The sequence below is a fragment of the Mus musculus genome, chromosome 7 (genome assembly GCF_000001635.26).
Source record: "Mus musculus strain C57BL/6J chromosome 7, GRCm38.p6 C57BL/6J".
Lineage (NCBI taxonomy): Eukaryota > Metazoa > Chordata > Mammalia > Rodentia > Muridae > Mus > Mus musculus.
The window spans coordinates 119,140,202-119,164,300 of record NC_000073.6 but is presented as its reverse complement, the minus strand read 5'-3'; the positions used below and the strand labels follow the sequence as shown (position 1 = coordinate 119,164,300).

The window sequence follows — 24,099 nt, the reverse complement described above, 5'->3', positions numbered from 1 at the left end:
GGCTAGTGAAATATCTCAGCAGATAAAGCACTTGCCACCAAGGACTAAAATCAGTCCCTGGAAACCACATGACAGTGACAGAGGGCACAGAGGTGGGTTTTTTGAAGCTCCCAAACTAAACCCATTTCCATATAATTATGCCATTCATTTGTAAGCTTAGGCTAGAACATACTTTAAACACACACACACACACACAATTTCCAATTTCTCCAACAATAGAAAATTGAAATCAGTCCCTGTGACCCACATGATGGCGAGTAGATCTCACACCAGATGTCCTCTGATCGTCACATGCATGCCATGGCACACTCCCACACACATACAGAATAAATAAGTGTTTAAAAGGGAAAAAAAACAGTCATGAGTAAACCACCAACCACCAAACCCCACCTCTTAAAAGCTTTTAATACCACTTGGGGAAAGCAAGCTCCCAGGACAACCAGCCTCATCTAAGCCATACAAGTGAGAGCCGAGCCTATCATGCACAGCATCATGGCTGAGCTGGAAAAATATAGCTTCTTCCCTCTGTGGCACACAGGCTGGGTCTTGAAGCCAGAGAGAAACAAACTGCTCCAGAGTTACAAGGAAACCATTGGCTGCCTGTTCATCTCATCTCGGGAAGGTCCAAAGCCCCTTCCTCTCCATTATCCCAGGGCACAGAGGTGGGTTTTCAGAATCTCCCAAACTAAATCCATTTCCATATAATTATGCCTCCTTGACCTACATGCCATTCAGTTGTGAGCTTAGACTGGAACATACTTTAAAACACACACACACACACACACAATTTCCAATTTCTCCAACAATAGAAAATTGCTTCCCAAGGCCCCCAGGTAATTAGACATTGTCCTTTGGGTATGGCCTGTTCCCTGCCTGTCTGCATCTCCAGCACAGACTGCACCATTTCGACCCTGCATCTGAACACAGGTCCCCCTGTGGAACAGAACATCCCGAGCAGGGCAGCCTTGGAGCTGCGTGCCCAGACTGTGTGTGCTGGGGGATTTTCCAGTGTTCTTAAACATCCAGATCCCTGTGATCCTTCCTCTGCTAAGCCAAAATGGTGGCCAAGGAAGCCCACCCTGCATGGGAAGAGGTTACTTCTCATCAACCCGGTCACTTGTCACATCACGTGGATGAGGAAGCTCCAGTGGCTGGCCATACTTACCAGCTTTGTTGATATTCATAGCAGAACCTCTGTTACACACACACACACACACACACACACACACACACACACACACACAAACACACCTCATTACCCTTCAGAGATGCCTGTGGTTTGCCACAAATAGCAAGCTTTATACTTAGTAAAACCCCTTAATGGTCAAAACTTTTTTTGTGACTCCCCATTGCCTTAAGACAAAGCCCCTCCAACAGGACTGCAAGGCCATTGAAGTGAGAAACTGTCTCTACTTCTTACCCAGCAACCCCTTCTCACACTTTTCCTCTCCCTCTCCATCTCCTCCCTCTCCATCTCCCTCCCATTGTCTCTGAGAAAAGGGGAAAGATGGCATTGATAGGGAGTCCTAATGAGGACAACTTGAGCTGGAAAGCAAACCTACATGAAAGTATGGGTCAGGGTGACCTTCCTTCTGTTTCTGGTTTTTTTTTTTTTCTGTAATGTATTGATCTTGTGTGTGTGTGAGTGCAGGTGTGTGCACATGGAAGTCAGAAGTCAGAGAAAAACTTTTTTGTGTCTCAACATTCTTGCCTTCCATCTTGTAGCAGGGTCTCTCCAGTGATTTCACTGCTGCACTCCTAGACTAGTGGCCTATGAGCTTCCAGGGAATTCTCCTGCAGTCTTGCTTGATTCCTATGCTCCATAGGCTCAGTCATTCTTGGATGACTAGCAGGCCTACCACATGTCAGCTCCTCTCTGTCCTTTCCCCTCTTGTTTCAGTGCACTCCAGAGCACCAAGTCCTTCCTTACCGTTGAAGCAGTGTCTGGGATTCCTTCTCTACCTCTAATCTTTTGCCTGTCAGGCTTTATTTCTAAATGTTTCTCAGAGCTCTACATGAGCCAGACTGCAGGTACTTACTTATACTCGAGTGAATATGGGGTGTGTGTGGGTGTGTGCGCATGCGTGCTCGAGCACTGCTTCTAAATCTTTCTCAACACACTGAAAGATATGACCACAGTTGGCTGATATCTCAAGTGAAACCACACAGCAACTGCACTCTTGAAAGGGGGTAGGGGTTGTGCTGTGCCCTGGGAGTTCCATGCCCTCCCCATGCAAGCACACCAACCTGGTGCTCTCTAAAAGCTCTCGCACAGAGCTACTGAAGGGATCAGGAATTTTGAAACAAGCCTTTCTGTTTCCTTGGGCTGTTTCCATTTATGTGTTCTGAGTACACTGAACTTGGACCCCACACTCTGAGAACCTGACTCAAAGTTGGGTATGCTGTTGGACATCCCAAGTTTATGTTGAGTTAAACTGGGTGCATTGGATTAGAAGAGTATGGCCTCAAAACACAATACCAAATTAACTTCCAAGCAATCATTGGCACATTTGATTGTGTCATCCAATTTATTTCCACAGTAACCCCTTAGAAATATTCCAGTGTATTTGCAATATTCCAGTGTATGGAGAGGCCCTCTGTGTGTCTGTGTAGAGTATTCACCAAGCACCAAACACCATGAAGTTGGTGTTAAATTAACAATTATTAGCAAACTGGACCTGAGGAGTCTACTCTAAGCCTGTTTACTTGTGTAATAGCAGTGTATATACTTTGTGGTCCCAGGCCCTGCTGTGGCCACTGCTCCCATAATGCAATTCATGAGATCTTCACAACAGTTTGTGAGTGCCACATCATGTTGGTTCTCAGAGCTGAGTGAACTTATGCACAGAGAAGTGAGAGCCATTGTCCTGGATCACACAGCCAGAAAGTAGCAGATGTATATTCAGCAACCGATTTCTATTTGTTACGTGTGTCCTTCTTGGATGATGCCAGGAGCCCTTGTGCTACCTTCTTGATCATAAAAATGGGGTCCATGGTCCTTGGGGTCAGCTCTTGCAGTGTCTGTCGGAAACAGGAGAGCTATTCCAGCATATTCATACCAGCTCATGGCTCCCCACCTAATGTGTTGTGCAATTGAGGATGCTAGATACAAAGCTAATACTAGGACACAGCTGGGGTTTTGAAGCCATGTTGATCACTGAGGTTTGCACACAACCTTGGCTATTAGGTAGTGAGCTGTCTTTATGAAGCAGCCCCTCAGAGCAATATCATTAAGGCTAGAAAGACAGCTTGAGTCAATGACTAAAGAACTGTAGTTTTACTGTATCGTACTCATTCCTATTTACTGGTGTTTCTCACAGTCATACGTCTGTGCCTTTGCTCAGGCTATTCTAGGACCTTTAACCCTACTCTGCATGGTCTCATCCTTCATGCCTCTAAGAAGCCTTTACTGGACCCTGACCATGGACCAGTAAGTGGCTACATCTATTGAGCCATACTTGCTGCACGTTCAGTCTCCTTTCTGCCCTCAGTGTATGAACAGCATAATACAGGGATAGATTTAGCATGTGCCCTTGAATGAAAGAAGCAAGCTCAGAGAAAGATATGACTTACCCAGGGTCACAGAGCTGTGAGAAAGAAGATCATAGCCCTACAGGTCAGCGTAGGATATGAACTCCCCGTGAATGGGGAGCTCTGTATGTCTGCTCATCACTGCATCTTTGTCTCTGGGACAGTGTCTGTTGCATAATAGGTAGCTTAGGAAAGGTTTGTTGAATGTATATGTGAATACCAACATTGTTTATTGCTTCTTTTGTCCTTGCCATGGGAGAACAAGGCAGGGTCACCGAAAATGATGGCTTTATGTTGGCCACATTTTATATGCACAATTGATAAGCTATTTGCCCACTGCTAAAAATACGTACCGCTGGCAACCATTGGATGGATAGTGCTTAGCTCAAGATGTTTAATCAAACAGTGACAACCCAAGCAGAGCCACAATTAGCCTCTGACACCCCAGTGAACTCCAGATGAACAGCCCGGAAGCCTCTGACTTCCTGTTAGTCCCCTGGCACCCAGTGACCATCACCCTGGGTCTGAAAAACAGCAAAAGAATAAATGAGCATCCTCTGCCCAAGGCAGACACCAGCTGGAGCAGATGGGTAGGATAGGCAGAAAGAGAACACATAGGATGAATGCCATGGAGAATAACCAGTGGGGAACAACACTGGGTAGCGGAAGAGACAATGGGGTCATCTCAGTCATGCGCAGTGGAGTTCAAGAAAACCATTAAATCCAGAAATCCCTTTATCCTCTCCTCCTCCTAGTCCCAGGGGTCCCCGAAGGCCATATGGCTCCTCTGAATGACATTCTTTTCTTCCCTTAACTTTCTCATGTCACACACATTTACTGATATACATAATGGTCCATTCTCCCAAGCTGATTTAAAAAATAAAAAGCATATGAACAAGTTGGTATCAAGTAGACTTTAGAGTCTCATAAACTGTGCTCCTGTCTGAGATCAAGCATATTCTTGTTGATTAAGAAGTTACCCCTCAGAGCTTCAGTATTCTCATCTCTAAAACAGAGATAAATCTACCTCATGGTATGAGGGTTAAATTCAATATATATTAAAACTTCAGAAGGTGTGATGCATAGGATATATACTCAGTAAGGAGAAGCTTTCTAGGTTTTGGGATATGCATGCTAGCCAACTTCTCTACTATGGGTTATGCTCTCAGACCTTGGGAACTATTATTTTAAATGTACCTTCTTTGCTTTGTTTTAAATGTACAGCTCTTGTAGGCGCCATGCCAGATGATGAGAAAGCTGGTTGGGGCATTAGATATGATCATGTTCCTCTTCCAGACCTTGACATTATTCATCTATGAGTAGATGAAAATCTTACCCACTTCATTAGTATGGACTCAGTGCTATATGCAAATGGTCCTCAACTTGTAGTGGTGTTACTTTCTGATAGATCTGTGAAGGTCACAGTAAGCTGAAACTCTGGGAAGTTGGCAATGGGCTAATTTATTCAGTCCACAGAGAATCCTCTTACCCACAGCACAGACTCTTCGTTGTGTTTCTTCACAATGCCAGGCCTGAAAGATGTATTCACTGTTAGCACCTAGCATTTAGAGACAGGGTTGTATTTCAAATCACTAGACCATAATAGTATCCGAACTCAGACCTTACAGTATGGCTTCCACTGTATGCATAACCCCCTCTGTGCTTTCATACTGAAGTGTTCACTCTAAACACTCTTCTCTAACTAATGATACTATTTAGAAAGGTTCTGGAAACTTCAGGAGGTGGCCTCTAGCTACATGAAGGAGGTCAGAGGAAGCGGCTTCTGAAGAGTACCTTATTCTTGCCTGCTTCTTGTCTTGCTCTGATTCCTGACCAGCCATGTTTGCCCGTCACGATGGTCTGAACCCTCTGAAGCGGGGAGCCAAAACAAATCATTCCTCCTTTTACTTCCTTGGTATAGGCATTTGGGTACCATAATGAGAAAAACTATTATAATAGCATATTATAACATTAGACAGTGTGTCATACTACAGCTATTATGTGTGAAGAAGTGAGTTCAGTGCCTGGTACTTAGTAAGCACTCAGTAGCCGTTAGCTGCCCTGCGATCTTCATATCTCTTGCCTCGTGGTCTCTTTGGCCAATGGTGTTCATTCTTTTTCCCTGTGGACCAGTGACATCCATACTCACTGTCTTAGTCAGGGTTTCTATTCCTGCACAAACATCATGACCAAAAAGCAAGTTGGGGAGGAAAGGGTTTATCGGCTTACACTTCCACACTGCTGTTCATCACCAAGGAAGCCAGGACTGGAACTCAAGCAGGTCAGAAAGCAGGAGCTGATGCAGAAGCCATAGAGGGATGTTACTTACTGGCTTGCTCAGCCTGCTCTCTTATAGAACCAAGACTACCAGCCCAGAGATGGCACCACCCACAAGGGGACCCCCTCCCTTGATCACTAATTGAGAAAATGCCTTACAGCTGTATCTTGTGGAGGCATCTCCCCAACTGAAACTCCTTTCTCTGTGATAACTCCAGCTGTGTCAAGTTGACACAAAACTAGCCAGGACACTCACCCTCCCCAGATGTGACCTATGATACTACATTGATGGTTAGCACTCCCTTACTAGCTGGTTTTGATTATAGATATGGAAATTGAGGACCTGATAAGAAATAGAAGTCCTGGGCACCTAGGGACACATCAGAATCCAGTCTAGCAAAGAGGTATCTCCTATGGCACTCCAGAAGTCTAAGAACATTTGTATTGACTGAACTTGACACTTAAGTTAGATAACTCATTCTAGAATTATCTATCCTGCCCCATAGACCAGAAGGAGTCTCAATCAAGATGGCTAGTGCCTCATGAGATCTCCCGTCATTCAATGTCTCCTTAGAAACCTCAATTGTGACAGTTATTTGTGACAAGCATGATTTCTGGTTAAATATTTTTTTGAGCCTGGCTCTAGCCAAGAGCTTTATGGTTTAATCTTCACAGTACACCTTTAAACCAGTAGTCATCCTTATGCTCATTAGCTGATGGGATATGTGAATTTTGTGTTTTGACCAAGAATGCCAGGCTGAAAAATGAGGGTTTGGGGCTCATGAGATGGACAACATACCTGGCACTGCTAAAGGGGGTCAAGAACCTGATCCTAGTTAGGTCATAAGCTCTATGGGAGAACCCAATAAATATTATTCTGCCAAGTAGACATAGTGTTAAAATGTCCGCTAATGTCTTGTCGCAGTACCCATAAATCAGAGCCTCTGTCATCCCTCATCAGAGAAGCTTCCCTTGCAGTAGATGGCAAGTAACGCAGAGACCTTTAATTGGTCATATCCAGAGAATAAGAAACCGTGAAGTTTTCCATGCTAAATGATACATCACACACACACCATCACACACACACGCTCACACAAGGCTCACGAATCTTGCAAGGGGGGAGAAGAAAGTTTGTTAAGAGTCAAATGTGGTGGACACCCATCAAGGAAACAGTATTTTCTGGCACAACTGGGCATGTGCACACATGGACACAACTGGGCAGGTGCACACAGGAACTAACAGGAATTGTGATAGCACACACACAAGCCCTCAGCAAGCTCAAGCCAGACAAATCTCAGCATGGAGATCCCACTAGTAGCCGAGGAAGTAGCATTTGGAAGCTGCTGGGTGAGGGAAAGAAAATATATTTTCTTTAATAATATAACACCTGGTAGACTGACCACATGCCAGGTAAGGCTCCACTCCCAGGACTAACTAGACTTGATGGTAGAAATAAAAATAAATAAATCTCAAAGTTGGATGGGAAGGTAGACAGAAAATAGTTTAAAATAAATAAAAAAATAAAAATAATAGTAAATAAATAATAAATAGTTAAGGGAAAGGATAAGACTGAGAGAATGAATATGTTCAAAATATATTATATTAAGTTATCAGATAATTGATTAAAATGTTGACCTTTAACAACTGAGGATTTAGGAAACCAACTAGGAACTCTAGAATCCAAAAAGTATGTCTCTCATTGTAAGTGTCCTAACCATTCTGGTAACTCTCCACTCAGAGATTGCTGCAGAGCCACAAGACTGCCCAAGACTGGTTCCTGTAAAGCCCTGCCCCATCTGTCTTTCTGACAGACTCTGAGAGCTGAGAAGGTACAGCTGCATCCATCACTCTGTTCAGAACTTGACCCAGAATGGCACTGTCAAGTGCTTGCAAGATGCTTCTTCATTTTGCCAGCCATGCTGTCTCAGCCAGGTGGCATCTTCTCTCTAAATATCAGGTTTCTCATCTGTTTTCAGAGACCAGGTCCTGTGTTCCACCTGCATTGTCATCTCCCTAGAGCTTCCCATGTATCACACCTCTTCTTAAATAAGAGTTTACTTTATAAACAAATGCTTACCACTACTCTAAGTGGAAAATAATATTCCTACTATACCCTAGAAACTATTTCATTTTGCTGCATGATATGATTTTTGTCAAGTTCTTTATAATAAGGTTTTAATAAATTTACAAACAAATTAACTATGTTTATAGCTCCATAAGTAATAAGGATCATCACTAAATTCCATACAAAGCCATCAATGCACAATTGTTCCTCAATAGAAGGTAGACATAAGAAAATGAACTTCTGCACTAAGTATAATTTGGAAGGTTTGGGGTCTGTTGGCTGCCTTGAATGTGTCTTTATGATCAAGGTCTAAAGTTGCCATGGTTACCCAAGGAAGTTGCCTGTGGTCAAAAAGCCAAAACCAATTCTGCTGTCAAGAGAAGGTCAATTGATTGGCAGGACAGACACTAGCCTGCAGCATGGATGCTGACTCTCTCACTGTTCCACTGCCCTGAGTCAACCTTTCCTGGGACAGCAGCCATCTTTGTTCTTGCTAGTCTAGTCAAAAAAAAAAAAACAAAAAAAAAAAAAAACCCTACTGCTCTGTTCATTTCTAGAGGCAAGTCCTGAGAGGCCACATGGACCCCACACTCAAGATCCCACAGGCAAAATCCACAGCATCTGCACCACTTTGGTAGGCCAATTCATCTTTGTCCCAACCGAACCCAGCTGTAGTTCAAAGACTACTTCCAATATGGTGGCAAGGCAGCCACTAACAAAAGATTTCACATGAAACTTTTTCTATGTAAAAGTAGAAACAAAGGAATGGAAATACTGGTTTGGAAAGAATCCACTCAAGAGTTAAAATGTTATGACTCTACAAGGGCATCATACCCACAAAGAAAAGAACATGGTAAATAGATAAGAAGCTGAAAAAAAAATTAAAGAGTTACCAAGATAATAACTATTTTTGTACTTTTATGGATAATTTCATACATGCATATGTGTTCTGGCCAAACCCATTGTCTGTTCTCTCCCCTCCAATTCCTCCCTCCCCAATCACTTCATCCTCCAAACATCATACATTCTCTTTTTTAAACCCGCTGAGTCCATTTGGTGCTACCTATCTGTACATGGGTCAGGGGTGTTCTCTCAAAGAGTGGATCTCTAAGGAAAACTCACTCTCCCTCCTGCAGCTGCATCAGTTGCCAACAGCTTCCCTAGCTATAGCTTCTCTCCAGGAACTAAACTTTTTAAAAGAAAAAAACCCACTATATCAGAGGATGCAATAGACAAGTGAGTCGTTACCCAGTGATGGCTCTTAAAGGCTTAATTCTATAGATAATGATCAATATTCTCCAACAAGGACAAAAGCAAAGAGGGTAGAGGTTGCATCAGCTACAATTGGAGGCTTAGATTAAAAGTAGTGGGCCAGGAAAATCTCCTTGGGGGAAATTCCAATGCTCAGATTGTTTCCTTTCTTTTTTCCTTCATTCCTTTCTTCCTCCTTAGGTACTTCAACTGTCTCCCACTCATCCCACTCAGCACAGGCCTAGCCTCTTTCACATGCTCTGTGATTGTTAATTAATTAATTGTTAATTGTTAACCAACAGGCTGGATTCTAATATGCAACAATATCTAGTCATTTCAGTGTTCACTCTATTCCAGGAAATATGCTAAATATTGTGCATACATTATTTCATACGTCACAACACTCTAAGAGGGCTCTCACAGCTACGACTCCCATTTCCCGGTTGATACTAAGGCTTCAGAGTTAGGACATCACTAAGCATTACAGGAACCTTACTCTCACAATTTGATTGCAGGCAGCCTGCTCCCCACTCTTATAAGGAAAGGTTCTTAGATGCCCTGATACTTTGAGTGAGGTTCTGCTTATAAAGACAGAACAGGACCATATGACCCTCCAGATTCTTTCTTGGAGTAGAAAGGCCATTCCCAAAAGCTGCCCATCCCTTGGGGTGGGTTTCCATTCCTAAGTGTTATTTCACTTGTTCACAGTTAATTTTATGATCCTCATAACCAGCAATAGGAAGAAAGCTCTACTTTCCAGAGCTCTTGACTGGGAGAAGTGGTATTATGGGAAACAAAGATGATCACTGGCCAGCTGACAACATTTGAGAATAGAGATACAGGATGGGACAACTACTCTCAGGAGCTCCTATGTTACTTGTGAACATCCCCCCATCCCCTCAGAGTTCAGAGTAGAATTCCCTGGAAACCTCCAAATACCAGCTGCAGAGGCCCTCAAACAAGTCGTGCGTGCATCCTACATTTCCTTCTCCTCTTCTACCCACCACTCACCCCAACCCCACCAAAAGCCAGAGTATACCGGTATCATCAGGGAGGAGGGTGGCAACACCCACCACTCAGTTCCATCTGCTCTCTTCACTAGATCTAAGCAAGGCTATGGCCAGCTTCCTACCCAGGAGGCTGCATGATTGCCCTTCCTAACAATCCAGTCTTGGGAATCCTGAGGAGTAAGCAACCACAGCACCAGACTAGCTCAGAACGCCAGAGGCCGGCATGGTGTGAGAACTGACACTTCTCATTGGAGGGATAGACAACTGGGGCTGCATTTAAGTGGCAACAGTGAGAGGTGAATGCTGCCTCTCTGGAAATTCACAAGGATGTAATTTAGGATGCAGAGAGACAGGATTTGTGAAAAGTTAGACCAGGAATTTAATTAGCCCAGATAAGCACCTCTCTCTCTCTCATCACTCTGTATCTATCATCTCTCTCTCCCTCTCTCCCTCCCTCTCTCTCTCTCTCTCTCTCTCTCTCTCTCTCTCTCTCTCTCTCTCTCTCATTTTTGAGAGCTGAATTGGTGGGACAACAATGCCTTCAGTGGCCTGCTCTTTACAGAATCCCTGTTGCTATCAAAAGGTGTTTCTTCTTGGTGTCTAACCTAGTCTTTTTTATAACTATAGCTTGATCTCATTTTTTTTCTTACAAATTCTCTGCCTGTAGGAAAGAAGTGAAAGGAAACAAGACATAGGACAAGAGGGAAGAAAAGTATTATTCTTTAAGCCATTTCTATTTAGTGTGATTCACCTTGTAGAAATATACAAAGTGCTTAATGAAGCACCATGCTGTTCTCCCCCAAGCAATAATGATGATAAACAATATCTAACAGCAGAAAGATGCTTCAAAAGTCTTATAGACATGGAAAAAAATAAAATCTAGGATCTCTCTCTAGCTGAAAATATTTGAGTTGAGCAATGGTGTTCCTCTTAATCCGGTCTTGTGGTGCTAATCATTATTACTTAATTATGCTATTATCATTGGTGTAAACATCCGGGAGACACTAGCAAACACCTGCTCTGCTTATCTATTGCAGCCCTGTAAAACCTCCATGACATAGAAGCTGAAAGCTAAGATTTCTGGTTATGTGGTTATGTGTCCATGGTTCATGGACAGTTGAAGATCAGTGGGACAGGTCTCACTTTGGGCTTGCATCCAAGAAGCATGTGGGATGGTGATCCTAACCTCTAAAGGCCTAAGCACCGAAGATAGAGACTCACAGTTGAAGGCCACTGATGCTAGGAGCTTAACTGAACCTCTCACTCTGAGTCCCCACACATGGCCTCTCCAAGTGATGTGGAAATCATAGAATAAAAAGTGGGCTTCCAGAAGGAGTCATGGTTCCAAAGTAGGTGTTAAAAAGCTTCCTTATGGCATAGCATGAACAGTAACACAAAGCCTTCCTGACACCAGGCCAATCACAGGACCAGATCAAGGCAAAGGGTCTATATAGGCATGGACCCCAGGGGATGTGGTTTATTGGGAACTATCAGGGAAACTAGCTATCACATTGTTGGCATGGCACAGTGTCAGACTTTAACTTCTGTCTTAGGGCTTTCCTACTGTGAACAGACACCATGACCATGGCAACTCTTATAAAGGACATTTAATTGGGACTTGCTTACAGGTTCATAGGTTTAGTCCGTTACCATATGGAGGCAAGCATGGCAGCATCTAGGTAGGCATGGCACTAGAGTAACTAAGAGTTCTACCTCTTGTTCTGAAGGCAGCTGCTAGCAGAAGACTGGCTTCCATTTGTTTAGGAGTAGGATCTCATTGCCCAACCCCACAGTGACACACTTCCTCCAACAAGGACACACCTACTCCAACCAGGCCACACCTCCTAATAGAGCCACTCCCTGGACCAAGTATACTCAAACCACCACAATTAGCTCAGTTATTTTTCATTGTGTGTATCTGTGTTGTGTTTGCACATTGTGTAAAAATATGCATGCCTAGAGGAATTCATGGAAGTTAGACAGGTTACCTGGTATCTTTCTGGATCTCTCTCTATACTGTTCCCTACTGACCTGGAGTGCTATTCTTTAGCTAGATTATTGGCTAGCAAACCTTAGCAGTCCTCTTGACTCCCCAACACCACCACCACTCACCATGTTGTAGTTAAAGACACATGCAGGCACAGCTGAGTTTTAACATGGGTGCTGGGAGCCAGAACTCAGGTCTCTATGCTTGTACAACAAGTGCTCTTACCCACTGATCCATCTCCTCAGCCCTACCTGTTCATAATGCACTGATTGAATATATAAACTCAGGGGGGAAAAAGGTCTAATACTGTCTTCTGGCTTCCCACCCTTTAGCTGTGTGTCCTCAACAACAGATTTTAACCTCTCTGAGTCTCAAAGCTCCCAAATCAGACTAATGCCCTCACGTGGAAAATCAGATCAAAGGAGATGTTGTGAAATGACCAGGACATAGTAAATGTTGAATAAATGTGAGTTATTATTACGCACTGGGATAATTAAGTTGTTGAGAAATTAACTGTCAAAAATAAAAATTGGGAAAAGCAGCAAAACTAAGAGAAACGACTCAGAGCTCCAAGTGCTATGTCTGCCAAGCCTGCTGTCTCTTCTAAGGAACCCACAGGAACTGCATAGCCATCGCAGACACCAAAACTATCTCTGAAAGACCTTGGCCCTTTCTCCACAGCTAGTAGACCAGTTGGCGGGATGGTTTGATAACCAGACCTATGTTGTTCTTTCTCCAGATCTTTACCCAGTCTGAGGGCTACAAATGGCAGGTGAAGGGAATGAACCCTCCCAGGAATATCAGAGATGTTCTGGGATTCCAGAGCATAGTCTCTCTGTTCCCTCAGAGCTTCAGCCTGCCCATCTGCCCCAGAACAGAACACATCCCTGAGCCAGTTGACTTTAAAGAAAAGCTGTGAAATGCAATCTCAGGCAGTGGTGATCTGGGTTTCTCAGCTCGTTCACCCCTTGCAAAGGCGCCCCGACTCTGTCAACACCACTTTCCCTTTGTGGAAAAATGTGTGACAGTGGAAAAGATGGATTGTTTTCATAAGGGAAGTTAGAGCAACATCAAGTCCTGAGAGTTGAGGTTTCCACCTTCCTACTTCTTTTCTGAAAAATCAATATACTGTTCCTTCCAGCTCCCCCAAGCTAACCTCAAGGTCTCCTAAGTGTCCCCAATATTAGCCTGGGATTGAGGCGAGCTCTTTGCTCACACAAAAGAAATAAGAAACTCTGTGTCTACAGATTAGTTTCTCAAGAGAGGCAATTACTAGAAACTTCAGGAAATGTCAAGTATGCATACCTGGCAATTTTGTTGGCTTTGATGGCTTGCTTGACTTAAAGCACTCATTAGGTGGGGCTGGAATATTTTTGCAGCATTTCGACTTGGTGAATTTTTAGCACCATGCTTGAAACTGGGTTCAGCTGGGGAGGAAGAGATGGAGACAGAGTCCTTGTAGAGAGCATCCTCAGAACATCTGCTGGGAACACCCTGGAATTTACCCATCTCTGACCACTGATAGTTACAGAGGTCACAGGCAGAGAGAAAATGTAGGCACTGCTCAAGGAGTGAAGAGGGGCTGTGGGGAATGACTTTTCTACATTTGAGTCACTGGCTCAAAACCCTTTCCTATGGCCAAATCTAAACAAAGTGGGGACCATGGAGATGGCTCAGATGGAGATGGCTCAGTATATAAGAGCATGTACTCTGCAAGCATGAGGACCCGAGTTCATAACCCCAGGACACATTTAAAAGAGAAATAGCCAGACATAACTATGGCACTCTGGGGAAGACAGATGAATCCCAAGATCTCTTTGCCCAACCAGCCTAGCTGAAATGAACCACTTCTATTTCCATGAGAGACCTTATCTCAAGGCAATAGGGTAGAGCCTGACAGCAGAAGGCACAAGATGTCCTGCTTTGGCTTCTCCATGGTGCTTATGCGCACATGCACCCACACACTTACATGCATCTCCCACATGCACCAGATCATACACACACAAGGGCAAAGAAAGAGGGAGAGAGGGAGGGAGAGAAGGAAGGAGAGGGGAAAGAAGGAAGAGTTTAATGTGAGGTAAAGTCAAAAAAGAGCTAGAATCTTCCTGCTGTCTTCACTTGCTTGGTTTCTTTGGACAACTGATCCAAATGTCCAAGCTTCAGTTTCCTCATCTGTAAAATGGCAGGCTATGCTCATTTTTTTTTGTTCTCTCCCATTCTCTAGTTGTTTGTTCTTGAACATGCTGATCTCACTGCCCGGAATCATTTTCCCTCACAGTGGACTCTTTCTTCTCATCTTGACCAAACTCAAAGGTCACTTTCCATCCCTTGCATTCATGCTGCATGGTATCATCATCTGGGATTTTCTTGTACATTGCTATGTGTTGGTTTGTGTATTTATTAATTTATTCATTTATTTATTTACTCATTGATTTTGTCTTCTTTTTTCATTCTATCATCCCCATGAAAGAAAGAAGTATGTCCATTTTGCTAATTCCTATGTCTTCAGCACTTTGTGTGATGTCTCTCTTTGAACAAACAAATGAACGAATGAATCGAGACTGACTGACTGACTGACTGACTGACTGACTGAATGAGTGAGTGAATGAACCAGTCACAATCACCAAGCACTTACCTGTGCTGGGTACTGTTCTCCTTGTGAAAACTGTCTTGTTTAATGGTTCTTCCATCTGAAATCAACCTCATGAAGTGGATGTTCTATTAGCCTCATTTTATAAAGAAGAAAAATGAAACACAAAGCAATTGAATAAATTTTCCCCAAATCCATGAGCCAAGATAGAACCTCAGAGCAGTCCCATTCCAGACCCCACATGCTTGGCTATTGGGTGCTCAATATCATTAGTGCAATAAAGGCCTACAGACTGATTTCCAAGAAACTCCAACTGTATGAGGTTAAGTCAGAGCAAGCAAGGACCAGAAGGCAGCCCTCTGATCCAGACACCCTTCCTGAGCCTTTGCCTTCAGCTCTATGCCTGCTCATGAGCTTCCCTATGCCCACTGTGTGCATTCTCATTAACCTCTTCAGTAGGTAACCATTTGCCGGCTATTTCTAATCTAAATGGAGACCCTGCCAATTTGTGCCCACCTTCAGTCCATGCACGGGTCATTGCCTGCAAATACAGATGCTAAATACTTGGTGGAAGGATTTCCAGATGAATAAAACATTTTGAAATGCTCTTGAAGAGAGCACAACAAAGCTGTTTAATAAAAGAGAGCTATTAAGTGCAAAAATGCTTACAGAGCAAGCACAAATCAATAGAGGTGTTCTTTGCCTTAATAAGCCCAATGCTTCATGTGTTCCCGCCACTGGGCCTTTGCACATGTTGTTTCCTTTATTGAAATGACTTCTCCTTCTACACATTTTCCTCAGAAATGTGTTTTCTGATTACTGCTCCCAGCCACTCCTTTCTAGCACACACTATAACCTGATTTATGCATTTTCTATAGTTCTTTGGCCAATGTTTTTCTCCACCACTAAATTCTAAGACTGATTAAAGCAAAATAGACAACATCTGTCCCATTTAGCATCTCTTCACTGTACGCAATTCACAAGTTCTTAAGAAGGCTGCTAAAAGGGCTGGAGAGATAGCTCAGTGGTTAAGAGCACTGACTGCTCTTCTGAAAGTCCTGAGTTCAAATCCCAGCAACCACATGGTGGCTTACAACCATCTGTAATCTGATGCCCTTCTCTTTTGTGTCTGAAGATAGCTGCAGTGTACTTACATATAATAATAAATAAATATTTTTTAAAAAAAGAATGTTGCTGAAAAAATAATAGTAAATAAATAAATTTTTAAAAGTTGCTGAATGCACAAATGTTTGGGATATCAGGCTTACAAATACAAACCATTTTTTTAAAGGGTGATGCTTTCTGAGGTAGGAGCTTCATGGTGTGTATACTCACTACTCTTCTCTGTCAGGTACAATGAGCAGGTCCCCATCCCCTTGGGATAAATATTATTAAATGATAATCTACAGCATAAACCTTGATCCTGAGCTCGAAGTCTGGCTAATACAACCAGCAGTCTGTTATATCCAAGCACTTTAGGTAAGAGCAAGAACGACACAAACTTAAACAGAGTAGTAGTTGGCACTGCCAGCTACTGAGAGAATGTGAGCAGCTAAGCTGGACTTTGCATGCTCAACTGTTGGGAATGTAAATTCGTAAAATCACTTTACAGTTAGTTCTCATTATCTACTATAGAAGATGTACACTGTAGGCTCATGGATTTCAACACTTGATCCTCAGTCAGTCAGTCAGAAGCATGGAAGGTTGTGAAATCCTTAGGAGGTAAAGTCTGGCTCCAGGACCCGAGTCTCAAGGCAGGTCCCGATGCCCGAGGGGCACGCTTCACATTCTACTGTGTCTCTGCTTCCCAACAAGAGACACAATGTGAACTGCCACCTTATGATCTCACTGTGGCTTAAACTGTGAGCTAAAATAAACCTTTCCTCAGTCAAGTTGCTTCCTATCCGGCATCGGGCCACTGCAAGACTAACTACAGCTATGTATTCTAAAACATAGGAGCACTTCTGTGTGTGCTACCCAGGAAAGTTTCACATAGACATCTTCTCAAAGAGAGTCATAATGGTATGTGAAGTAGCATACTCATAATGGGAAAATCCTGAAATAAAAGTGCTGCAGAGAGAGAGAGAGAGAGAGAGAGAGTCTAAAGAATAAACTATACGTAATATATAAACTGTACTAAGTTGATACAATGCTATGACGTTGTCAGAACTCTAAGCACTGACATAGCTAGGCCTCAAAAACACAGGCTGAATAACAATAGGAAAGAATGGACTGGACTTGAATACTGACTATGTGGAGGAGCAACAGCAGCAAACCAGAGTCTCCCAAGTCAGACTCTACTTACCCCTAGAGAGAGAAAAAGGAGGGGAAACGGTGACTCTGAAGCTATGTCAAGACTGACATCACCTCTGCCTACACTGCCATTCCTTTTTATAAAGTAATGAACCAAATATAAGAGAATGTTCAAATGCCCTTAGTTTCAGGACAAGTGCACCAGGCTGTGTGGGTGTGCTTGTTGAAAGAGGCTTCTCTATGTGAACTACTGCATGGTTTGCCTTGTGTTTGGGAGCAGGGTCTTGCCATGCAACCCTAGCCAGCCTCGAGCTCCTTGCCAATCCTCCTGCTTTAGCCTCATGCACCATGTCATGAGGCTCGGGCAATGTTTGAAATGGCTACTGAGAAATAAGAAACGGGAGGGAATGGGAGGGAGAGAGGAAACATGAGAATGAGAGCAAGGCAGGGAATGGGAAGGGGAAAGGAAGAGAGGAGAGGAGAGAGGGAGAGGGGGAAGGGCAGGGGGAAGGGAGGGATGAAGACAGAGAGAGAGAGAAAGAGAGAGAGAGAGAGAGAGAGAGAGAGAGAGAGAGAGAGAGAGATTGATTGATTCTGGCTTTGTTCCTGGACCTCTGACAAAGGACATAAGCTCTCTGGCGACCCTCATTTGCAAAGCAAGACTGACAGTTTCCAGAGTTGATCGTAAGGAATGAATGAGAATCAGTTTTACCTAAATAACTTTTAGACATCATGCATGCAGTTATTGCTTTTGGATTATTCCCTAATGCCTCTCTAAATACACACCTTATTCAGGGAAATTCATGTTTATAAAACTGACCAGAGGTGTGTGTGTGTGTGTGTGTGTGTGTGTGTGTGTGTGTGTGTAGGTGCGCATGTGTGTTTATGTATTTTAAACACCCATCTCCCATCTAACACTAGGAACAAGAATATTTTGCTATTAATTTTAAAAAATCATATACCTGTGTTATGTATGAGTGTATATACATATCAATTATTTATTGGCTGTGATTTTCCTAAGGAAAAAGAGTAGGATGATTAGAAAATGGAAATAGAAATGTCTTTGTGATTGTTTTTCAGTATGCACGGTGCATGTTGATCACTTGCTCCAAAAATCAATATGATTCACTTTAAAATTAATGTGAAGGTCATGCTTCAGTGCACTTAAAAGGAGGTCCTAGAGTCTAAGTTCCATAAAGGTTATTGAAAGGTCACGCTGTAGCCAAGCGGGAGAGCGTGTGTCAATATGTAAAAACCCTGGGTTCTGTCCCCAACGCCATAACAAGGAAGGGATGCAGCTCAAGCGCCTGGAGGCGACTCTTCTACCCCTGCTGCAATACCCACTTGTCTTGTTGCTATTATAAATTGTCTGGGAGGTGGGGGGAGGCAACTGAAGGGACGGAGGGCTTATTTTGGGATCACACTTTCAGGGTACAACATGTGGTGGAGGGGAAGTCACAGCAGCAGGAGCAGGAAGCTGCTGGTCATATGACATCCGCAGTTAGGAAGTAGAGAGAGATGGAGACTTATACTCAGATGGGTTTTTCCTTTGTATTCATCCAGGACCCCAATCCAAGAACCAGTGCCACCCATAGGTGTGCTCAGAGGTTTGTACCTGGGTGATTCTAGAGCATCCAGTTGGTAATCAGCATTAACCCTCACTCCCATGTTTCCAGTCAGGACATTTGGGATGAAGGATTCGATTCAGGGATACAGCACTGAATCTCCTGGGCCACTTCTGTTGTAGGATGATGCCAGCATCGCCTCTAACAGCTGCATGAGGCACAAATAGACAGCAACCTGAGTGCACTGAATCTCCTGAGCTGCCAGGAATCCAGCCTCACATCTATTGTAGGATAATGTCAGCATCACCTCTAACGGTTGTATGAGGCACAAATAAACTACAACTGGATCGTGTTTGATTTGTGTGATTTGCATTGCTGAGTGTCCCCCCAGAAACGCCCATGTGGTTCTCTGACATCTATTGGTGTGCCCCCAGAAACCTCAAGCCCAAGGCCTCACTGGTAGCCAGCAGTCATCTTTGCCTTGGGAATAACCTTGATTCTCTTCTCTTCACAGCAAATATCTTGACAGTCATTATCCTCTCTCAACTGGTAGCCAGAAGACAGAAGTCCTCCTACAACTATCTTCTGGCACTTGCTGCTGCTGACATCTTGGTCCTCTTTTTCATTGTCTTTGTGGATTTCTTGTTAGAAGATTTCATTTTGACCATGCAGATGCCTCTGATCCCTGACAAGATCATAGAAGTTCTAGAGTTCTCCTCCATCCACACTTCTATTTGGATTACGGTCCCCTTAACGGTTGACAGGTATATCGCTGTCTGTCACCCACTCAAATACCACACAGTTTCCTACCCAGCCAGGACCCGGAAAGTCATTCTGAGTGTTTACATAACTTGCTTCCTGACCAGTATCCCCTACTACTGGTGGCCTAACATCTGGACCGAAGACTACATCAGCACCTCCATGCATCATGTCCTTGTCTGGATCCACTGTTTCACCGTGTACCTGGTGCCCTGCTCCATCTTCTTCATCTTGAACTCCATCATTGTGTACAAGCTTAGGAGAAAGAGCAATTTCCGCCTCCGTGGCTATTCCACAGGGAAGACCACTGCCATCTTGTTTACCATTACCTCCATCTTCGCCACCCTCTGGGCCCCCCGCATCATCATGATTCTCTACCACCTCTACGGAGCACCCATCCAGAACCCTTGGCTGGTCCACATCATGTTGGATGTTGCCAACATGCTAGCCCTTCTGAACACAGCCATCAACTTCTTTCTCTACTGCTTCATCAGCAAGCGCTTCCGTACCATGGCAGCTGCCACACTCAAGGCCTTGTTCAAGTGTCAGAAGCAGCCTGTACAGTTCTATACCAACCATAACTTTTCCATAACAAGTAGTCCCTGGATCTCACCAGCAAACTCACACTGCATCAAGATGCTGGTGTACCAGTATGACAAACATGGAAAGCCTATAAAAGTATCCCCGTGACCCCACAGGGCTGGCACTTGTGCCTCTGTGTAATGTTTCCAGATGAGAGGGTATCCCATCCTCTGGCTGAACAGCTCTCCTTAAGAGTGCTAACCTGATTTCCAATCTCCACAGACTGAGCAGCTCTCAGGCTGCCAGATGAGAAGAGATGGAAGAGAAAAGAGGAGAGCATGAATCTTGGTGTTTGAGGGTTTTTCTTTTTTAATGCACGTATTTTCACAAAATCATACTGACAGCCAAAGGTCCTGCTGGCTTGAAGACGCCACTGGCACTTATAAATGCCATCATATTGTGACCAATAAAGACCACAGTAGAGAAGTAGTTAGTGCTGGTACCATCCACAGCCACTAGGAACTAACCACTCATGTGTGTGATCCACCAAGTCACCGTGGTGTGTAGCTGAGCCACACTCTTCTTCCAAGAGTCAGGTCATCCCTCATTTCCTTGTGCCATTGCCAGCAGCTAACAGGGCTGACTGATTTGGATTTTTTTTTCCAAAGGTGCCCTTTGTCCCAGGCAAAGCTGTGGTCTCCAAGTGGCACTGGCGACTCTGGCTGCAGCATGACAACATGGGGAAACGGACGTGTCACATCCCATCCAAACTGTTGCTGGAATGTCTACAGGGAGGTTCCAAACCCACATGACTATGTCCCTTAGACTTGGGGGTCTAAGGTGCAGTTTTCTATTTGCCATAATGTATAGATTTTATGTCTCCTCTAAAACAAAGACCCTGCCTGTTGTGTGGGGGAAAAGGAGGAACTCTTGAGCCCAGAAAAACAAAAAAAATCAAGCCCACTCTTGCCACTGTTTTGATTCATCCCTGTGTGTGCTGTATACAATCCTTGCATTCAAATCATCTTCCTGCGGCACCCCACGTGCTTGCTAGAGAAGCCTTTTCTGTGTCAAGCTGTTAGTCCTGCCCCTTGCCTGCTCAAGCCCTCACCAATGTTGCTTTACTTGAAGTGACTTCTTAACTGGAGATACTAATTGGGGGGTCAGAAACTGAAGCTCTTCTGGTGGGAAGGAAGTGTGTAGATCCCACCACAGCCCAGCTAGCATTGCTGTATAGGACCCTAAACACAAACACAGAGGGGTGGCTGTGACATAGAGGAGTGGCTATGCCAACCACTGTTCTGGCCTTTGATGTAAGTGGCTCAGTTGGGGGAGGGGTGCCAGCTATCAGTAAAGCTGTTTAACTCAGATGTTTCAAAGATGCTAAATTTTATTTATTATTTTCCCCTTACCTGTTCAAGGTAAGAAGAAACCTAGGATGTGGATAGGGGCATCTCTGAGGATTACCACGTGTATGTGCAGACATGTAGCACATATATATAGACATGACTACATTAAACTGTTGTGTGGTGTGCTTTAAAAGGGATGTTCACACTAGAGTTACCCTTATTTGTGCATTTTATTTGTGCCCCTTTTCCAGATCCTCAGCATTTGAAACCATCCCTGGTTTGGAAGAAATCTTCCAAAATGGTTTTGGAAACTGCATGATATTTTTGATGTCCAAACTAAACAGAGTCACCTGAAACACTTAGCCCCATAGACTTGATTTATACTGCATTTTCTCTCTCAATTGAAAGGTCTGTCCCTATCACCTTAAGGGGTTCTATAGCAAAAGAGTGGGATGGAAAGGCCCCTGGAGCAACACAAGTACCAAATTTCCACCAAGGCTATTCTATACTAACCCAATGCAATTTGAAGTTGTATTGTTTCTATCCCTGTTAAATGGCTTATGGGAGAGTCTCACCAAACCCAATAGTTAGATTCTGAAGTCAGTGCAAAAGTGGATGAACTCATGGGGCTGTGGTTCCTGCACACAGTCCTCAGGAAAAAAAGACCTCTGAACACCCAAGAAGCTTCATTTTGATCCAGCATTGAGACGGGCCAATGATACTTTGGTTGAAGATAATACAGAGTCAGCTGGTGTTTAGGGGGTGTGTCCTACTATTGTGATGTATCTGAGAAAATCAGGATTACCTGGATACAGCAAGCCACACCCACCAAAAAGTCTGCAGAAGTTACTCACGTGAGGGATGAACTGAGTCCTAGCTTCCATCTTGCTTGCTCCCTAGAGCATACACTCAATGAGTGAAATGTGAGCAAATCCCCCACATCTCTTGAATTGCATTTCTTTCATTTTTCCCCCAAGCATGTACAATCGAATGTATGTTCATTAGCTGTGTGTATGACACAATTCCATTGCCCTTCCCCCGTATGTAAACATTAACCAAAGGTTACCTATGCTGAGTATATATTATATATGTGTGTGTTTATTTATTTTTAAGACACATATCTCTAAAAATGTTACCTTGAGCTATACATAAATGATTCAAAGTGCAATATCTATAAAGGTTAAGCAATTCCTTTTTGAGAATGTACACAGGATGAGAAGTTAGTCTTTGACTCTCAGTGCTGCCTGCTCTGTGTTTTAAATTGTGTGTAAAACAATTAATTATTTAAAGGCTGGGTGTGCACTGGGAATGCTCCCCAGACACTCATTTATGACTTTTCTTAATAGTACAGGTTCTATTAGGTAGGTATGGCAGCATCTCTTTCTTCTGACTACATTTCTATTTCTCTAAGCAATTTTTCAAACTAATCCATAAAAGCACCCCAGAGAGCTGCTATATCTTCTGTTTAATATATACATGGATACCCTTTTGGTTAGTTGCTATATATCATAGCCTATATATGTATGTATATATACATATATATGTATACCTTTTAGTATGTATATGTATATATATATGTATATGCATGTATATACATATATATATACATATCCTAAAGTTTAAGTATTTAAGATTTCAGATTGAATATTCATTTATTTACTATTTATATTAATAATAACAAACAATGATGAAGATGTTTTCTTTTTAACTTTAAAGATTATAAGCCTTTTCTTTCAGGCCAGGTTTGAAAGACGAAGCTTGTCACATAAACAGCTGCTGCTAAGGACAAACACCTTAGCCTGGGTTTTTGTGGTGCTTCTTTCAAAGACTGTTGTTCACTATCACCTCCATTGCTGTATGATTTGTGTCCTTGGACATGGTGACAGTGCCACACATGTACATGCTGAGTCTCTTTCTTAACAACTGGAAGCCTGGGGAAAGAGATAAGGGGGACAGCAGACAAACCATAAAAGATAAGCCATGCGAATGAATGAACATCCCTGCTCCAACCACCTTGCAATAGGAAAGGGTTATTTTGCACAGCTGGTGCCTACTTGTCCAGCGTGGGGAACCCTTAGGAAGTGCATTAATGACTCTAATGTTGACGACTACTACTGCTCAAAAAGGGAACACGAGGTTACTACAGATAAACAGTAAATGCTCATATTTTCTTAACTAGATAATATATTGTGTTTGGACTAGTTTGTATTCTAATTCTAATATGGTGCACACTTGGTGTTTGCTATTTGCATATATGTTCAACCACCTGCAGTATGCTGGGTTTTAGTTATATTATTTTTAATTGATAAATCATAATTGTATACAGTTATGGGGTGCCGTGTGATGTTTTGATATGTGTATTAAATGTGCAATGATTAAATCGAGCAAATCAAAACATTGCCTCACTGACGTATCTTTACTGAGACATTTGAAACTTACCTTCATGTCTGTTTTCATGATATATTATTTGGATTAGAGAACTTCTTCCGGGGGACAGGTCTTAAAATATTCCTCTGTCTAATTGAATTTTTGTAACTTTTGGTCAACAGTTTCCCACTTCTTGGCCCCTACTTCCCCAACTTTCTGATATCATTCTCTACTTTTATGGGCTCAATGGTTTGTTGTTTGGTTGGTTGGTTGGTTGGTTGGTTGGTTGGTTGGTTGGTTGGTTAAATGGTTTTGTTGTTGTTTCATATGATGTTTGCTTAGACCTAAGTATAATAGTATACCTTTAGTATAATAGTCCCCAAATATCAAAATACCTATGAAAGTTTTTTTAATGTATTTATTTATTTGCTTTAGATCCTAATATCAACCATCCCTCTCCTCTCAGGACCCCCTTATGCAGATCCTTTCACCATTCTTCCCTCCCCTTCCCCTCTGAGAAGGGGGGTCTTCCTCTGGGTATATTCTCCCCCTGCCCAATCCCAGCACATCAAG

The 24,099-nt window shown here is 43.1% G+C and overlaps 1 protein-coding gene across 1 annotated transcript in view; it reads left to right on the top strand.

Annotated features, from left to right (window-relative positions):
• Gpr139 (G protein-coupled receptor 139) overlaps nucleotides 1–23,554 on the top strand; it is a 43,792-nt gene extending 20,238 nt beyond the window's left edge. Inside the window, exon 2 of the mRNA NM_001024138.2 lies at nucleotides 19,044–23,554. Within this exon, the coding sequence (NP_001019309.1) occupies nucleotides 19,044–19,978 (935 nt within the window). The 3' untranslated portion in view covers nucleotides 19,979–23,554. The remainder of the gene's footprint in view (nucleotides 1–19,043) is intronic.
• The last annotated feature ends 545 nt before the right edge of the window (nucleotides 23,555–24,099 follow it).